The following is a 12468-nucleotide window of genomic DNA, read 5'->3' as shown; positions in this document are numbered from 1 at the left end:
CCACGATCACTCCAAAGTCTCCTCTGTCCACTGCTGTCATCCATTTGAGCAAAAGGTGCAGCCTTGAACGTCTTGTGCTTTTGCTTATCTCGTCTTTGAAATTGTGTTCATCGTTACAGCATCGCCTATTCTGGTCAATGACAGTGAGCACAGGCTACTGTATGTCTGAAGACGCTGTAACTCAGCAACGCCTGTGTAGTCTGGTCTTGGTGTAGTCTGCATACCTCACTTTATTTGCTGTGTAACAATCGTTTTATGGAGGCCTGGCATAGATTCAGCCTACTGCATCATCATCATCATCATCATCATCATCATCATCATCATCATCATCATCATCATCATCATCATCATCATCATAATAAAAACAATAAGTGCAAATTGACAAACTTGATCCACCAATAAAAAATAATATTGTAACTATGTTGTATCTCATACATAATGTAATGTAATACAGCATAATGCAGTATAACTTCAACATTGTAATGTAATCTAATATACATACAGTGCACTGTTAGTATCAAATCAGGCACATAGTCTTGTTGTGGTTGCACACTGGAATGCCTCATAGTTAAAGCCTCGGCAGCTATCCTCTCTACTTCTGCGAGCTTTAACTCCTCCTTCAGCTCTCTTGGCCATAAATGTGGAGCCTCTCATAGTCATTTGCTTGGCGGAGAAGAATCGAAAGGATACAGAAGTCGTAGGGGAGACCTGAAGTTTACTATAATACTTTGTCATTTTTTTAAGTGAACTTATTAGAGAAAGCATACATTTATTTCTTTATTTTTGAACCATATTCTTGAAGCAACAGGCTGTTGTGTAAAAGTACATTTTATATAATTATCCAAGGTGTGATACAGAATTTTTACAGGAGTGCAATTTCAGTCTGTTTGATTCAGAAAGTATAACTATGAATGGCAAACCATAGTATTTACAGTCTGCCTTTAAACTGTATTTCTGTAGGCATCTGGTGAGAGAATGAATGCTGATGACTGCAATGGACGCTCATACACACAAGGTAATTGTAGATATAAAGGAAAAACTACTGTACGCTGGTGTGTGCTGTCTACAGACTTTCATGTTTACTTTAATAACGTGGGCATATTTGTATTTCAGGTAATGGAGGAGAATCATCAACAGAACAGGATTTTTATGGCGGGCTGCAGGGCCCTTCTGCGAGATCTCCAAACAGTCAGCAGTCCTCACCACACCGCTCCCTTAGTGGTTAGTTATCATTCCTTTGTTACATTGCAGCCATATGGTTGTATAGAATACCTTTTTCATGTTACATAAGTAAGTAAATATATATCTCTTCCTCTCCTTCTCTCTTTACAAAGCAAACTCCATCAAGGTTGAGTTGTACAGTGATGGCGCTCCACAGCCAGAGAAGAAAGATGCTGTGAGGATCGACGACGGGAATAATGACCAGGGAGACCCCATGGAAGAAGCCAGTGCAGAGTTCGCTGGGGCTGGAAGAGACCTAGCAAGCATATACAGTGAGATGGCCAGTCCAAATTCGGCCTCACCAGGACCTATCAGGTTGCCCAATGGGAAGCTCCAGTGTGAGGTGTGCGGGATGATCTGCATTGGACCTAACGTGCTGATGGTGCACAAGCGTAGCCACACAGGTAAGAAAAAAAAAAGGACCCCCCCCCCAGCAAGGCAGTTTTTAAATAAATGAAAGACAAGTATCAGTTGAGTGCAATGCCCAGTGGGATTTGCGTCTCACATCCTCTTTCCATCCATGTGTTCACAGGGGAGCGACCATTCCAGTGTAACCAGTGTGGAGCTTCCTTCACCCAGAAGGGAAACCTGTTGCGCCACATTAAATTGCATTCAGGAGAGAAGCCTTTCAAATGTCCCGTTTGCAATTACGCTTGCCGTCGGAGAGATGCACTGGCTGGACATCTGCGCACACATGCAGGTAAATGAGTGACCTCCCAAACAGCAAAATTATTCTTCTTTAACACTTGAGCCAGATTGTCAAGTGCTACACTCACATCACATATGGACAGTTTGGAATCTACATACATAATCTGGTCAGACAACTCTGGTGGATAGCATGGAGAACAGCCAGAATCAGCTGAGAGCTCTGGGCTTTTATAGCCATACAACAGCACCTAACACATCATATACAGTCCATGGAGAGATTTTTTCACAAATGTACTTGTTTAGTTATTGTTGCTGCAAAGTAATACGATTCCATAGCGTGAACACGTGCAATGTGTGACACAGAGGTAAGCAGTAAAAGTGGAGCTCTATTAGAAAGGTCCATTTCCCCCTTCTTTCTATCTCAGAGGAAATAGGTCTTTATGAGAGTTTTCTGTAAAACACATGACAGAATATGACATTTAACAGTATCAAAACAGGAAATCCTGCTGGTGCTCTTGAACAGATATTCACAGGTGTTCAAATACAGTCTTGTTACAGTAGGTCTTGGTCGCTCTCCTCAGGTCTCAAAAGGTTCATTTTCAAAGAAAAGATGATTACAAACTGGATTTCAGTGAATTGACGTCAGTCTTTCCGACAGCTTACTAGGGTGGAACCTTGCGGTAAAGGTTTAGGCGTTTTTTTCTGTCAAGTAACATAGGTCAGTTTCAGGAATTGCTAGTCAGGGGGGAAATCCAAACCTTTTTTTCATTCAAAAAAATTCCCCCAACTATAAATAAATAAACAACAATTAGTCCTATATTTATTCAACAAGTTCCACCAGCTATGGCAACTTATTAGCTATTCTAGATGAAATCAATATAATGTTTTTTTCTTTGAATTACAGTTCCTTCTCCGACGGTGGGAAAACCTTTCAAGTGCAGCTACTGTAGCCGCAGCTACAAGCAACAAAGCACACTGGAGGAACATCTGGAGCGCTGCCATACTTATCAAAAGAGTCTGGACCAAAAGGCGGTTGTCAACATACAGACAGCAAAGGGTAATACATGGCATATAACATAAAACTCACTATTGTTACATAAAACTAACTCATTTCTGACTTCATGCATATTGTAAATGCCAGCTTACACATAATTTGGCAATAGATTAATGTTTGACTGATGTTTTCTGTTTGTAGGTGAAGAGTCAGTAAATATGGGGACAGCTATTAAACCTGAACTCCAGCCAACCAATGACAAAATCCAGTTTGTGGATCGACTGGCTATAAGCATCACGAAACGTAAGAGGTCAACGCCACAGAAGTTTTTGGGTGAGTTTTTTTTGAGTGAAGTAGAAGTAGAAATATATTAGTAAGCCTATTCTTATTCTGTTTGATATCTTTGTTATGTTATACAGTACAAGTGACATATATTTTTAGCTTCATAAGAGCTAAGCAGTTTTACATCCTTGTGCCAAATGGAGACACTGGGATTCAGTTGTGCCAAGACAGCTGGTCAAATATCTTTTTTTTAACAATTTGGGGGACGCTTTGCTTCAACCGATATTTCTTCTTTTCATAGGCGAAAAGCACATGCACCTTGACCCACTCGAAGCACCTTACGAATTGTCGTCTGGCTCTGAAAAAGAGGGAGACCTCATGACTTCACAGTCTGTTGGCAACTCAACTGTGCTGGCCGGTTCACAGCTACACTGTGCCAGGGTTAAAGGTGAGAACCACGAGACGCCTGCTCTGTCTCAGCTCCATCCCACCTTCCTGTCTGAGCTCCGCACAGTCATGGGTTCCATCGGCAGCAACGTGACCCCTCATGGCCCTCGGGCCCATGGCGGAGGTGGGCTGGCACCAATGTCTCTTGGCCTGGCTGTGCGGGAGGCAGGTGAAGGCCGCGATGACCAGCCAACAGCACACAGCCACACCACCTCACCCAACGGCTGCCCCGACTCCACAGACACAGAGAGCACAGCAGAAGAGCAGAGCACAAGGGCTGCTGCCCCGACAAGTACCTCCAACAACCACCACCTCCACTACCAAACCTCAGCACTGCCCCGCAGCCATCCCACTTCCAGCCCCAGCCAGGCCAAAGACTTGGACCCAGAGTGGGAGAGAGCGTGTCCTGTGCCCCCCACCATAGTAAAGAGGAGCCCTGGCTCGCCCATTACTTCCAGGGACACTGTGCAGGTGTTAGACCGGGATGGCAGGCAGGTGCGCTCCTTCCACTGTCGGCATTGCCGCATCCTCTTTCTGGACCATGTCATGTTTACCATCCACATGGGCTGCCACGGCTTCCGCCAGCCATTCGAGTGCAACATCTGTGGCCACCGCAGCCAGGACCGCTACGAGTTCTCATCACACATCAGCCGTGGAGAGCACCAGGTGGGCTGAGGAGAGGGGACGCTGGCAGGATGAGGAGAGGTGACTGCTGCTCTATAAAGTTGTTGGCTCACGTTTGTTCTGCACCAGATCAGTTGCTTTAAATCCTGTGTGATTTTATTGTAAGAGAATTTATTGTACCAAGGCAGACGCGAGTGAAGAAACTTAGTACTGCACCAGTCAAAGTTTAGCAGAGACAAATTACGATTGATTGCACTCCCATATCAAATCATACTGCAAAACCCCTGGTTTTGCTTTAAAAGTGCCTTCTTTGGGGATTTCCTCTTAAGTGAAAAAAAAATTAGGGGGGGTCTGGTGCTCAAAAATCTTGACTAGCCATCTTTTCCTAAGTGATTATGAGTAGTTAGCACTTTTAGGAGATGCGGTTAAGAAAAACATGGCATGTACATTTTAAGAAATATATTGCTTAGCGTGCACTAAGAGCTTCATTTTTGTTGCTGCGGAGGGTATTTTGTGAATTGTGTCAGGTACGCTTAATATGCACTGAGAGCTTTGTGCCTCTATGTTCAGGAGGAGCTTTGGTCACAGACAAAGCACAGAAAGGGATTGCCTTAACTCCTACAGTGGTGCGCTGCTGTAGGAATACATATTGTTTACAGCATGGTTTTAACCGTTTGTGGAGTCAACTCAAAGGAAAATCGAAGAGGAAATGAACTCAAAAATGGCAGTTCAGGGCTGAATTATAGCTAAAAAGTAGTTGGCTTTGGATTTTAAAGTGAGCCTTAGAAGACTGGTGCAGATCAGACCATGAGCCATGCAGTGTACATTAAGAGCCCGACTGAGATAGCCCAGGGTGCTATACCTATACAGGATTGCACTTTTAGGTTCCCTGCTTATATATGAACATCTTTGCTGAAGCACTTGATGGCTTTTACAATTTTTTTTCTTGATTGTTCGACTGCACTGATGAATCGCATATTACTCACAACAACTGGTCCTCTAATTTGCAACGCCAGTATATTTCTAACGAAGCCGGCCTTCTACAGAGTCCTACAGCGGTCTGCACTCAAGTTTGCTGCATTGTGTGACTGATAATTAAATATCAGTTCAACTAAAACCATCCTTTTGTGGTTTCGCACTCAGTGGTTAAAGCTGAGATTTTAGACAGTTTCCATAATATAAGTGAGTTAATAAATTATTTAAAAAATAATTAACAATGAATCACTTTGGATATGTTCAGTTGTCACTTGTGGTTATCTATTTAGTGTTGTTTGTTTCAGCCTTGGTGTATTTAATCAGCTATATTCCAAAACTTATCCAGCATATTCCTCAAGTCCATGAAATGTTACCTCCTGCTTCTTTATAGCACCCAAATACCTTATTGCTACAGTATGGTGAGTTATCTGACAATGTTAATATTGGGAACATGAATGAGACCAAACTCAGTATTCTTACTTGTTATTGTGGGTTTGCTGCTTCATAGTTTTAACTTGATTTCCTTTAATAGCAAGCAAAATGTACTTGAAACTGTTTGAGAAAAAAAGTAAATCTAAAAATGCACTTGGTTTGATAAGTAGAGAAACGTGTGTGTGCGTGTGAATGGAATATAGCATGTGTGCTTGTCATTTTCTGCTTTTATCTAAATTGTGAATTATTTTTGAAATGTGAAGTAATTTCAAGAAGTGAAAGTGAGGCATGGGTTTTTGTCTCCTTGTGTGGACTCAATGTTATACAATATTTTGTGAATGATGTAACATGACAAAACACTTTACCTCAAAGTTCAAGATGTACAACTGCCTCATTATTTAAAAAAAAAAAAGTCATGTTGCTTTCAAAGATGTTCTTGCAGTTACAAATGCGCGCCCCTCGATCGATATTCTAAAAAACTTTTTACTGTCAATAAAGTTACATTTATTGTAAATGGGATTTTTACATTCTTTTTTCCTCTCAAGGATATCTTCTTTTAATCTTGAACAATAATGTTACAATACAGATTTGAACTACAAGATGACAAAGATACACGTTATCCTTTCTAGTGGCGAGTTTAGCCGTGTTCTTTTGGATACAAATCAAATTCAGACTATATTAGACATATACAATACATTTAGTGAATATGTACAGTGTAGTTTTAATACAATTTAACTTGACACGATTTACATATGTTTGTATTAACCAGTTTAAATGTTAATCTGAGGCGTGTATTCACCATTTGAGTGAATCGCAATCCGCTGGTGAAATGTTGCTTTCCAGAATTGTTTGATGCAACTAGATTGTAAACTGAATTCTTTAATTCATTATTTCTAACGGGTGTTTGTGTGGGGGGCTAATTTAACTAATTTAACTACGTCAATGTCGTTTTGCAAAACTTCTGAGCTTTATCTAAATGCCTTCATTCTTCAAAGACATTCCAATGTCTGAGTTTGGATGTTGTAGATCTTAAATATTTCCAATCGCTTAACAGATCCAGAGGTTAAATATGGTGTCTGCTCTACCTGGGCTGAAAACTAGATGCCCTATAATGGGCTATGTTGTGACAGCGAGTTTGGGTTGTGTAAACGCATTTCTCACATCGCACTAAATTTTATCATATGCTTCAAAATAAATAAATTAAAAGCCAGCTTTTGAAGTGTTTCGTGGTGTCACATTTGAGCAAAAGCTAGGAGACTAGAACTGAGCAGCTGAAGTATGCAACACAAAACAAAAAACATTTTTATCAGTGACTGACAGGATATGGCTTTATAGATTTATCCAAGGATGCACGCAATGATTATTTCTATAACGCTCATAGACAGCCACAGAGTGTTTTTCAGAGAAATAATCAAATAAAAAGAAGACGATGGGAGATGAAAGAAAACACAAAGAACATGGAACAAATAAAAAAACTGCTCTAATTTAAAGCAAAAAAAAAAGAAAGATATGCATTATAAATAAAAGCGGATTTACGACAAATACGGGAATGAAAAGGCAGAAATGTAATATGCATTAAGCAGAACTGGTACAAACGGGTTACAAGTACATTGTACTCGAGTAAACAGACACGTCTTAAGCTGACTTTTAAAAAAAGTCTCATTTTTGGTGAACGTCGTTGCTCTGCAGGTCAGGTGTCGTAGCCTCAGACGACTATTCAGACACACTGATCAAGAGAAACTGTAGAGTTATTCATTTAACAATTATACTGAAATATGTGTCATACCTGCCTTTTCGTATTTTAATATACACAACAAGTTTCCATTTTAAATTTTAGGCATTTTTAGACGTATTAGCCCAATGGTAATATTTTATTGGTCTACTATTGGCAGGGAATCTGATCATTTAGCTTGACTGAATGACTGATGAAAATGACAGAATATACAATATGACATCTTGCAAGAAGCCACAAGCTCTGATGGAGAGTGTTAACATTCAAAATTTGGGAAAAAGGACAAATCAGTCTGTTCGGATTGTAAAGGACCATCAATTTTAATCAGCATCAAACACGAGCATCACTTAAAATTGTTTAACCCAGGTGTTACAAAAACATGTGGATAGAAAGAACAATAATTTATGTATATAATTATAATTGTAATGTTTTATTAGTTTAGCAGCACAGGAGGTGCATTATATTGTACATTACAGAGAAGATTAACCCTCAAACACGTGTTTTTAATATTACTACATGACACAAAAAGTTGAATATTTTAGATTTAAAATCCAATACATGGCACTTTTTTCAGTTTTTTTCTGCCTTCATAGAGTAAGCAGTGTAGTTTTTGTTTAAAGCACACCTGCAGCAGGTTTAAGAAGGGATAACCTTAAACATTACTGCTCTCTCCTCATGTGACCTTTGCGCCCATATCACAGCTCTTTGCTTTTCCTGTTTCAGGTTAGTTTTAACCTTTTCTGTCCTTTGCGGAAGGAAAATCTCTTTTGGCTGCTTGCACATACAAATTCCATGTAACTGAAACAGTATTTTTACTTAAATAAAAGCCAAACTCGACACTATAACTATACAAATAATAACATGACATAAACAATCAGTATGTGTGTCAAAAATGTTTAAGTGCAAAAGATTAAATAATCCCTTAGTTAATGTTTTGTATCGATGTTTTTCTGTAAACTAATGTTAAAAGTAATAAACAAGATTTGAACTTATTGTTGGTAAGTTATCTTTTAACTTAACTAGATTATGCTCTGATGTGTACTGATTAAGTTATATGAGTTAATATAAGTTATTATTTTATATAAAAACTGCAACGCTCTCTATATACTGAGGGATATTGCTATAAAAGCAGAACAACAAAAAAAGGCAAATGTCATTGCGCCCATAAACTCTCTGATGAAGGCAGTTGTTATGTTGAAGAAGAGTGCAGAGTGTCATTATTGACAGGTGGAGTTCTTGTCACTTTAACCCTTGACTGCATGTGCAGTTCAAAACCACTTCTTGGTTCTCCTCTCATTAGTTTTGTAATCTTCAGCTTTTAAATGGAAAAGATAAATACTACATCATCATGTCCACTAACCAAGCGCAGTATTTTGAATGCTTTAAAAATGGTTTTGATTTCATCAAAAATGCTTCCGTGCATCAGTGCACAAGCTCTTTATGGAAAATTACCTGAAAAACATCATATATCTGTGGTGTGCAGTACAATTCTGAGAAAACAGTCTGCTTACAATACTTGAGCGAGTACTCTGCCTTATAGTGAATTTACAAAGAAATGCCACCTGTCTTCAACAGGAAGTTTTCAGTCAGCACTGTCATTTGATTCTCTATTATGGTTATTTATCACGTTTTTACCCACCTTACACACTTCCAGTAAATCACTACAGCTGTCTATTGCATTATTTATATAATATATATAATTCAGACACATAATTAATCTGTGTTAACATTACAATGACTAATTAATTAATATAAATGCGAATATTAATTAGTTTAACTTTTATTTTTGTTACTTTTATTGTTATTGTTTGACAGTGCAGCTGAATATGAATTATTATCTAGCTAAACATCTCTGCTTTATACAACTGAGCTGATCTCAGAGTGAGCTCGTTTTGGAGATACCTTGCAGACAGTTTGTGTTAACTATCTGCAAAAAACGTGATCTACTTGGGACATTTTGTGTTTTAAAGCTGCTTCCAGGAAGGTTACTAGCTTACCTTAGCATAGCCGACTGTTGCAGACTGTAGCAGCTCTCCAAGGAGAAGGAGCTTCAGGCAATTCAGGTTTAAATTAACAACCCCTCTTTTAATAGATATGAATGGTTTACAGCTAAATAAGTCATCCTACTGATTTATTTACGTTTTCACTTTGTCTGTTGTAGCCTGCTCTTCACAGTGATCAAGACATTTTGGATGCTGTTCTGTTAGCTAATAGCTAACTTCATTGTGGTTGAGTTGGTTAGCACTATAGAGACAGTCCTGTCTCCTGAATGAAATCACCTCCTTCTGAATGTCTGTAAGATGAAGGAGATGGTGGTTGGCTCCCTGGAGGAAAAAATGTGAATAAGCCCATTAAAAACATGGCTGATGAGGTGGAAACAGTGGACAGCTACAGGTATTTGGGAGTTCACTGAATGACAACGTGGACTGGAGGACCAGCCGTGATGCCGTGTACAAGAAGAGGATGACCAGACTCTATTTTCTGTGGAGGCTCAATGCGTGAAACAAGATACTGGAGATCTTCCACCAGTCTGTGGTAGTGAGTGTTTCACTGCTGTCTGCTGTGGGTGCAGCATCAGTGCCAGAGATGCCAGCAGATGAAAAAACTAATCAACAAGACTGGAATCATAACTGACCAGAATCTGGGGGTGTTTGAGTCAGCGAGAGACAGGAGGTCACTGAACAAACTGCTCTCCATCACACCACACCCACTCCATTCCACATTACTGAGGCAGCAGCTTACTCTCTCTCAGATTTATGTTTCCTGGCTGCCATTAAGAATTCTTCAGAGAACCAGTCCACCTGTTCTCTGTGAAGCTGTACAACAGGTTGTGACAGGTGAACACACCTTTCTGTATCAAACCTTCCTGGTTCTCTTTCTGGGATGTATAAAGTACATATTATTTATGATGACCATTTGCACTACAAATCCAAGCATTCATTGCTAGATTGGTCACTGTTGTATCTAAAATTCTGCGCTACCTCACACTGTAGTCTTATTTTTACTGTAGACTATCCAATTTATACTAAAATTAATTTAAGGATAAATTAAATATCTTTCTATCTATCTATGCAGAAGAGCATCTCTGAATGCAAAAGTAGATGGGCTACAGCAGCAGAAGACCACACTATGTGCCTCTCATGTCAGCTAAGAACAGGAAACTGAGACTAATTCACACAGACCCGCCAAAATTGGACGGCAGAAGGTTGGAAAAATCTTGATGAGCCTTGTTGTTGCTGACTACGTCCATCCCTTTGTGGCCACACTGTACCCACCTTCTAATTGCTGCTTCAACTAGGATAAGATGTTAAAGTTCAAATCATCTCACTGTACTCAAATACGCTTTAGAGTCACCAGATCTACGTTCAATAGCGCATCTTTGGGATGTGATGGAACAGGAGATTGCCAACATGGATGTGCAGGAAATCTCTGTCATCATGTCAACGACAGCTTCATTGACATGATGCTATCAAGTCAACATGGGCAAAAATGCCTTTAATTTTCCACTGTTGAATCTATGCTGTGAAAATCTAAGGTAGTTCTAAAGGTTAACGGGGGTCCAACCTGGTACCAGCAAGTTTAAGTGTCAGGCGAGTTTTATTATCAGAATATTATCAAGTTAATTGAACAAACCAAATTAAAGCTTGTAATTTGGAAATGTCGTCACTAGGTGGCAGCATTTATCAATTTCCAGGCCAGCACAGCTCATTGACGCTTACATGATTAGAATGGCTTTTGTTCCTTAAGGGCACTGTCTTAAAGCATTCGTCATAACAGATGACCTATGTATACACAGCACTAAAAAAAAGACATGCACAAAGACATGTTATTCTTAGCTTTCTCACATTGTGCCTCAGTGCAGAGGTTCATTTCAAAGACTAGTTCAGACATGTATTCTAACCCAGGATGTGATCAGCAGTCACATTTGACATCTGTGCATTCACGTTGAACAAATCATAAGAAAACCATCAAGTTTTTTTTCTTTTATTTTGTCACAATCACAGAGCGTCCAATCCACAGAACCACCTCAGAGACACGATAGGTCGAGAGTACTGGTTCAGTTTCTTCAGGCGGATATGTTTATCTTCCTTTATGTGCCTTTAACATTTATTTTACAAGGTCTCCATGGAAGTAGACTTCCACAGATTTAAACTTAGGCTAGTGTGTAGGGAAAACAACAATTCACCTGACTTGCAGGTTTTCATAAGTCATCCATCTTCTAAAAAGTGAATCAAGCTGCTGTCAAACAAAGCTGTTTCTATCCCAGAAGATTTATGATCAGAATCATCTGTTTGCAAGAAAGATGGGTAGCTGGTAGCCCATCGAAATCAGAATCATTATTCCATCAAGCTAACACACCCATTTGTGTTCTAAAAGATCCAGATGCCAGAAAACATTGCGACTAGTGCCAAGTAAAGCAAAAGTGTCTTCCCACATGCTTGCTGTTCAGAGAAGCTCCTCACTGCAGCTGTACCCTCAACAAGCGACAAGATGCATGTGGTATTAATTAATGCTCTTATTGTGCCATTTCACTTATGCTAAGAATGTGTTTATGGAGCAGATGAGTGTCGAGCAAGGTCACATTCAGGTGTTCTCAGGGTGTAATTATTCTTTCAATATTCAAGACGGCGTTGTTGGTTCAGGGCCTCTAATACCAAACGATGACATTTAAAGCTCAATTATCTTCATTTAAATTTGCACCTTGGGTATTGCATGTCACGAAGATGCGATATTCAATGTCTCTAAACCAAATAGCCGGGCCACACGTTACAATCAGCAATAAAATGATATGCATTTAAAAGCCCCCGAGGACCTTTTCAGAGTGTAAAAAGTATTGAAAGGTTGCCGGCACATTTTGTAGGATAGCTGTGGCTCTGGAAGTGATTAGACCTCAAAGGTTGGGTGAATATATTGCAGAGAGACAGAAGCGGGTGGGAGTAGTATCTTGTGTGTGTTTTAAGTGTGACACGATGAGAGAATGTGTGTGTGTGTGCGCGCGTTTGTTTCGAGTGAGCAAAAGAAGGAGACTGGGGCGGTTCTCTTATGCAAGCAGTTCTCAGTATGAATGTAGATTGGAAGATGTGTGGCTCCTGTGGTTGGCTGTCCCCTGTGT

The 12468-nt window shown here is 39.7% G+C and overlaps 1 protein-coding gene across 4 annotated transcripts in view; it reads left to right on the top strand.

The window, feature by feature from the left end:
• ikzf4 (IKAROS family zinc finger 4) overlaps window positions 1-6137 on the top strand; it is a 6860-nt gene extending 723 nt beyond the window's left edge. For 3 of the 4 annotated variants that reach the window (XM_042227668.1, XM_014339177.2, XM_042227663.1), the window contains exons 2-8: window positions 961-1015; window positions 1114-1221; window positions 1335-1625; window positions 1754-1921; window positions 2774-2926; window positions 3065-3196; window positions 3447-6137. In XM_042227668.1, the coding sequence (XP_042083602.1) occupies window positions 976-1015; window positions 1114-1221; window positions 1335-1625; window positions 1754-1921; window positions 2774-2926; window positions 3065-3196; window positions 3447-4267 (1713 nt within the window). In that variant the 5' untranslated portion in view covers window positions 961-975 and the 3' untranslated portion in view covers window positions 4268-6137. Of the gene's footprint in view, window positions 1-10; window positions 847-960; window positions 1016-1113; window positions 1222-1334; window positions 1626-1753; window positions 1922-2773; window positions 2927-3064; window positions 3197-3446 lie in introns of those variants that run through there. The other variant, XM_042227673.1, reaches the window with a different exon arrangement.
• The last annotated feature ends 6331 nt before the right edge of the window (window positions 6138-12468 follow it).

Source organism: Haplochromis burtoni, unplaced genomic scaffold (genome assembly GCF_018398535.1).
Source record: "Haplochromis burtoni strain Fernald_Lab_line unplaced genomic scaffold, NCSU_Asbu1 Contig_9, whole genome shotgun sequence".
Taxonomy (NCBI): domain Eukaryota; kingdom Metazoa; phylum Chordata; class Actinopteri; order Cichliformes; family Cichlidae; genus Haplochromis; species Haplochromis burtoni.
The sequence above is the reverse complement of the archived record's forward strand: the minus strand, read 5'-3'. Positions and strand labels throughout refer to the sequence as shown.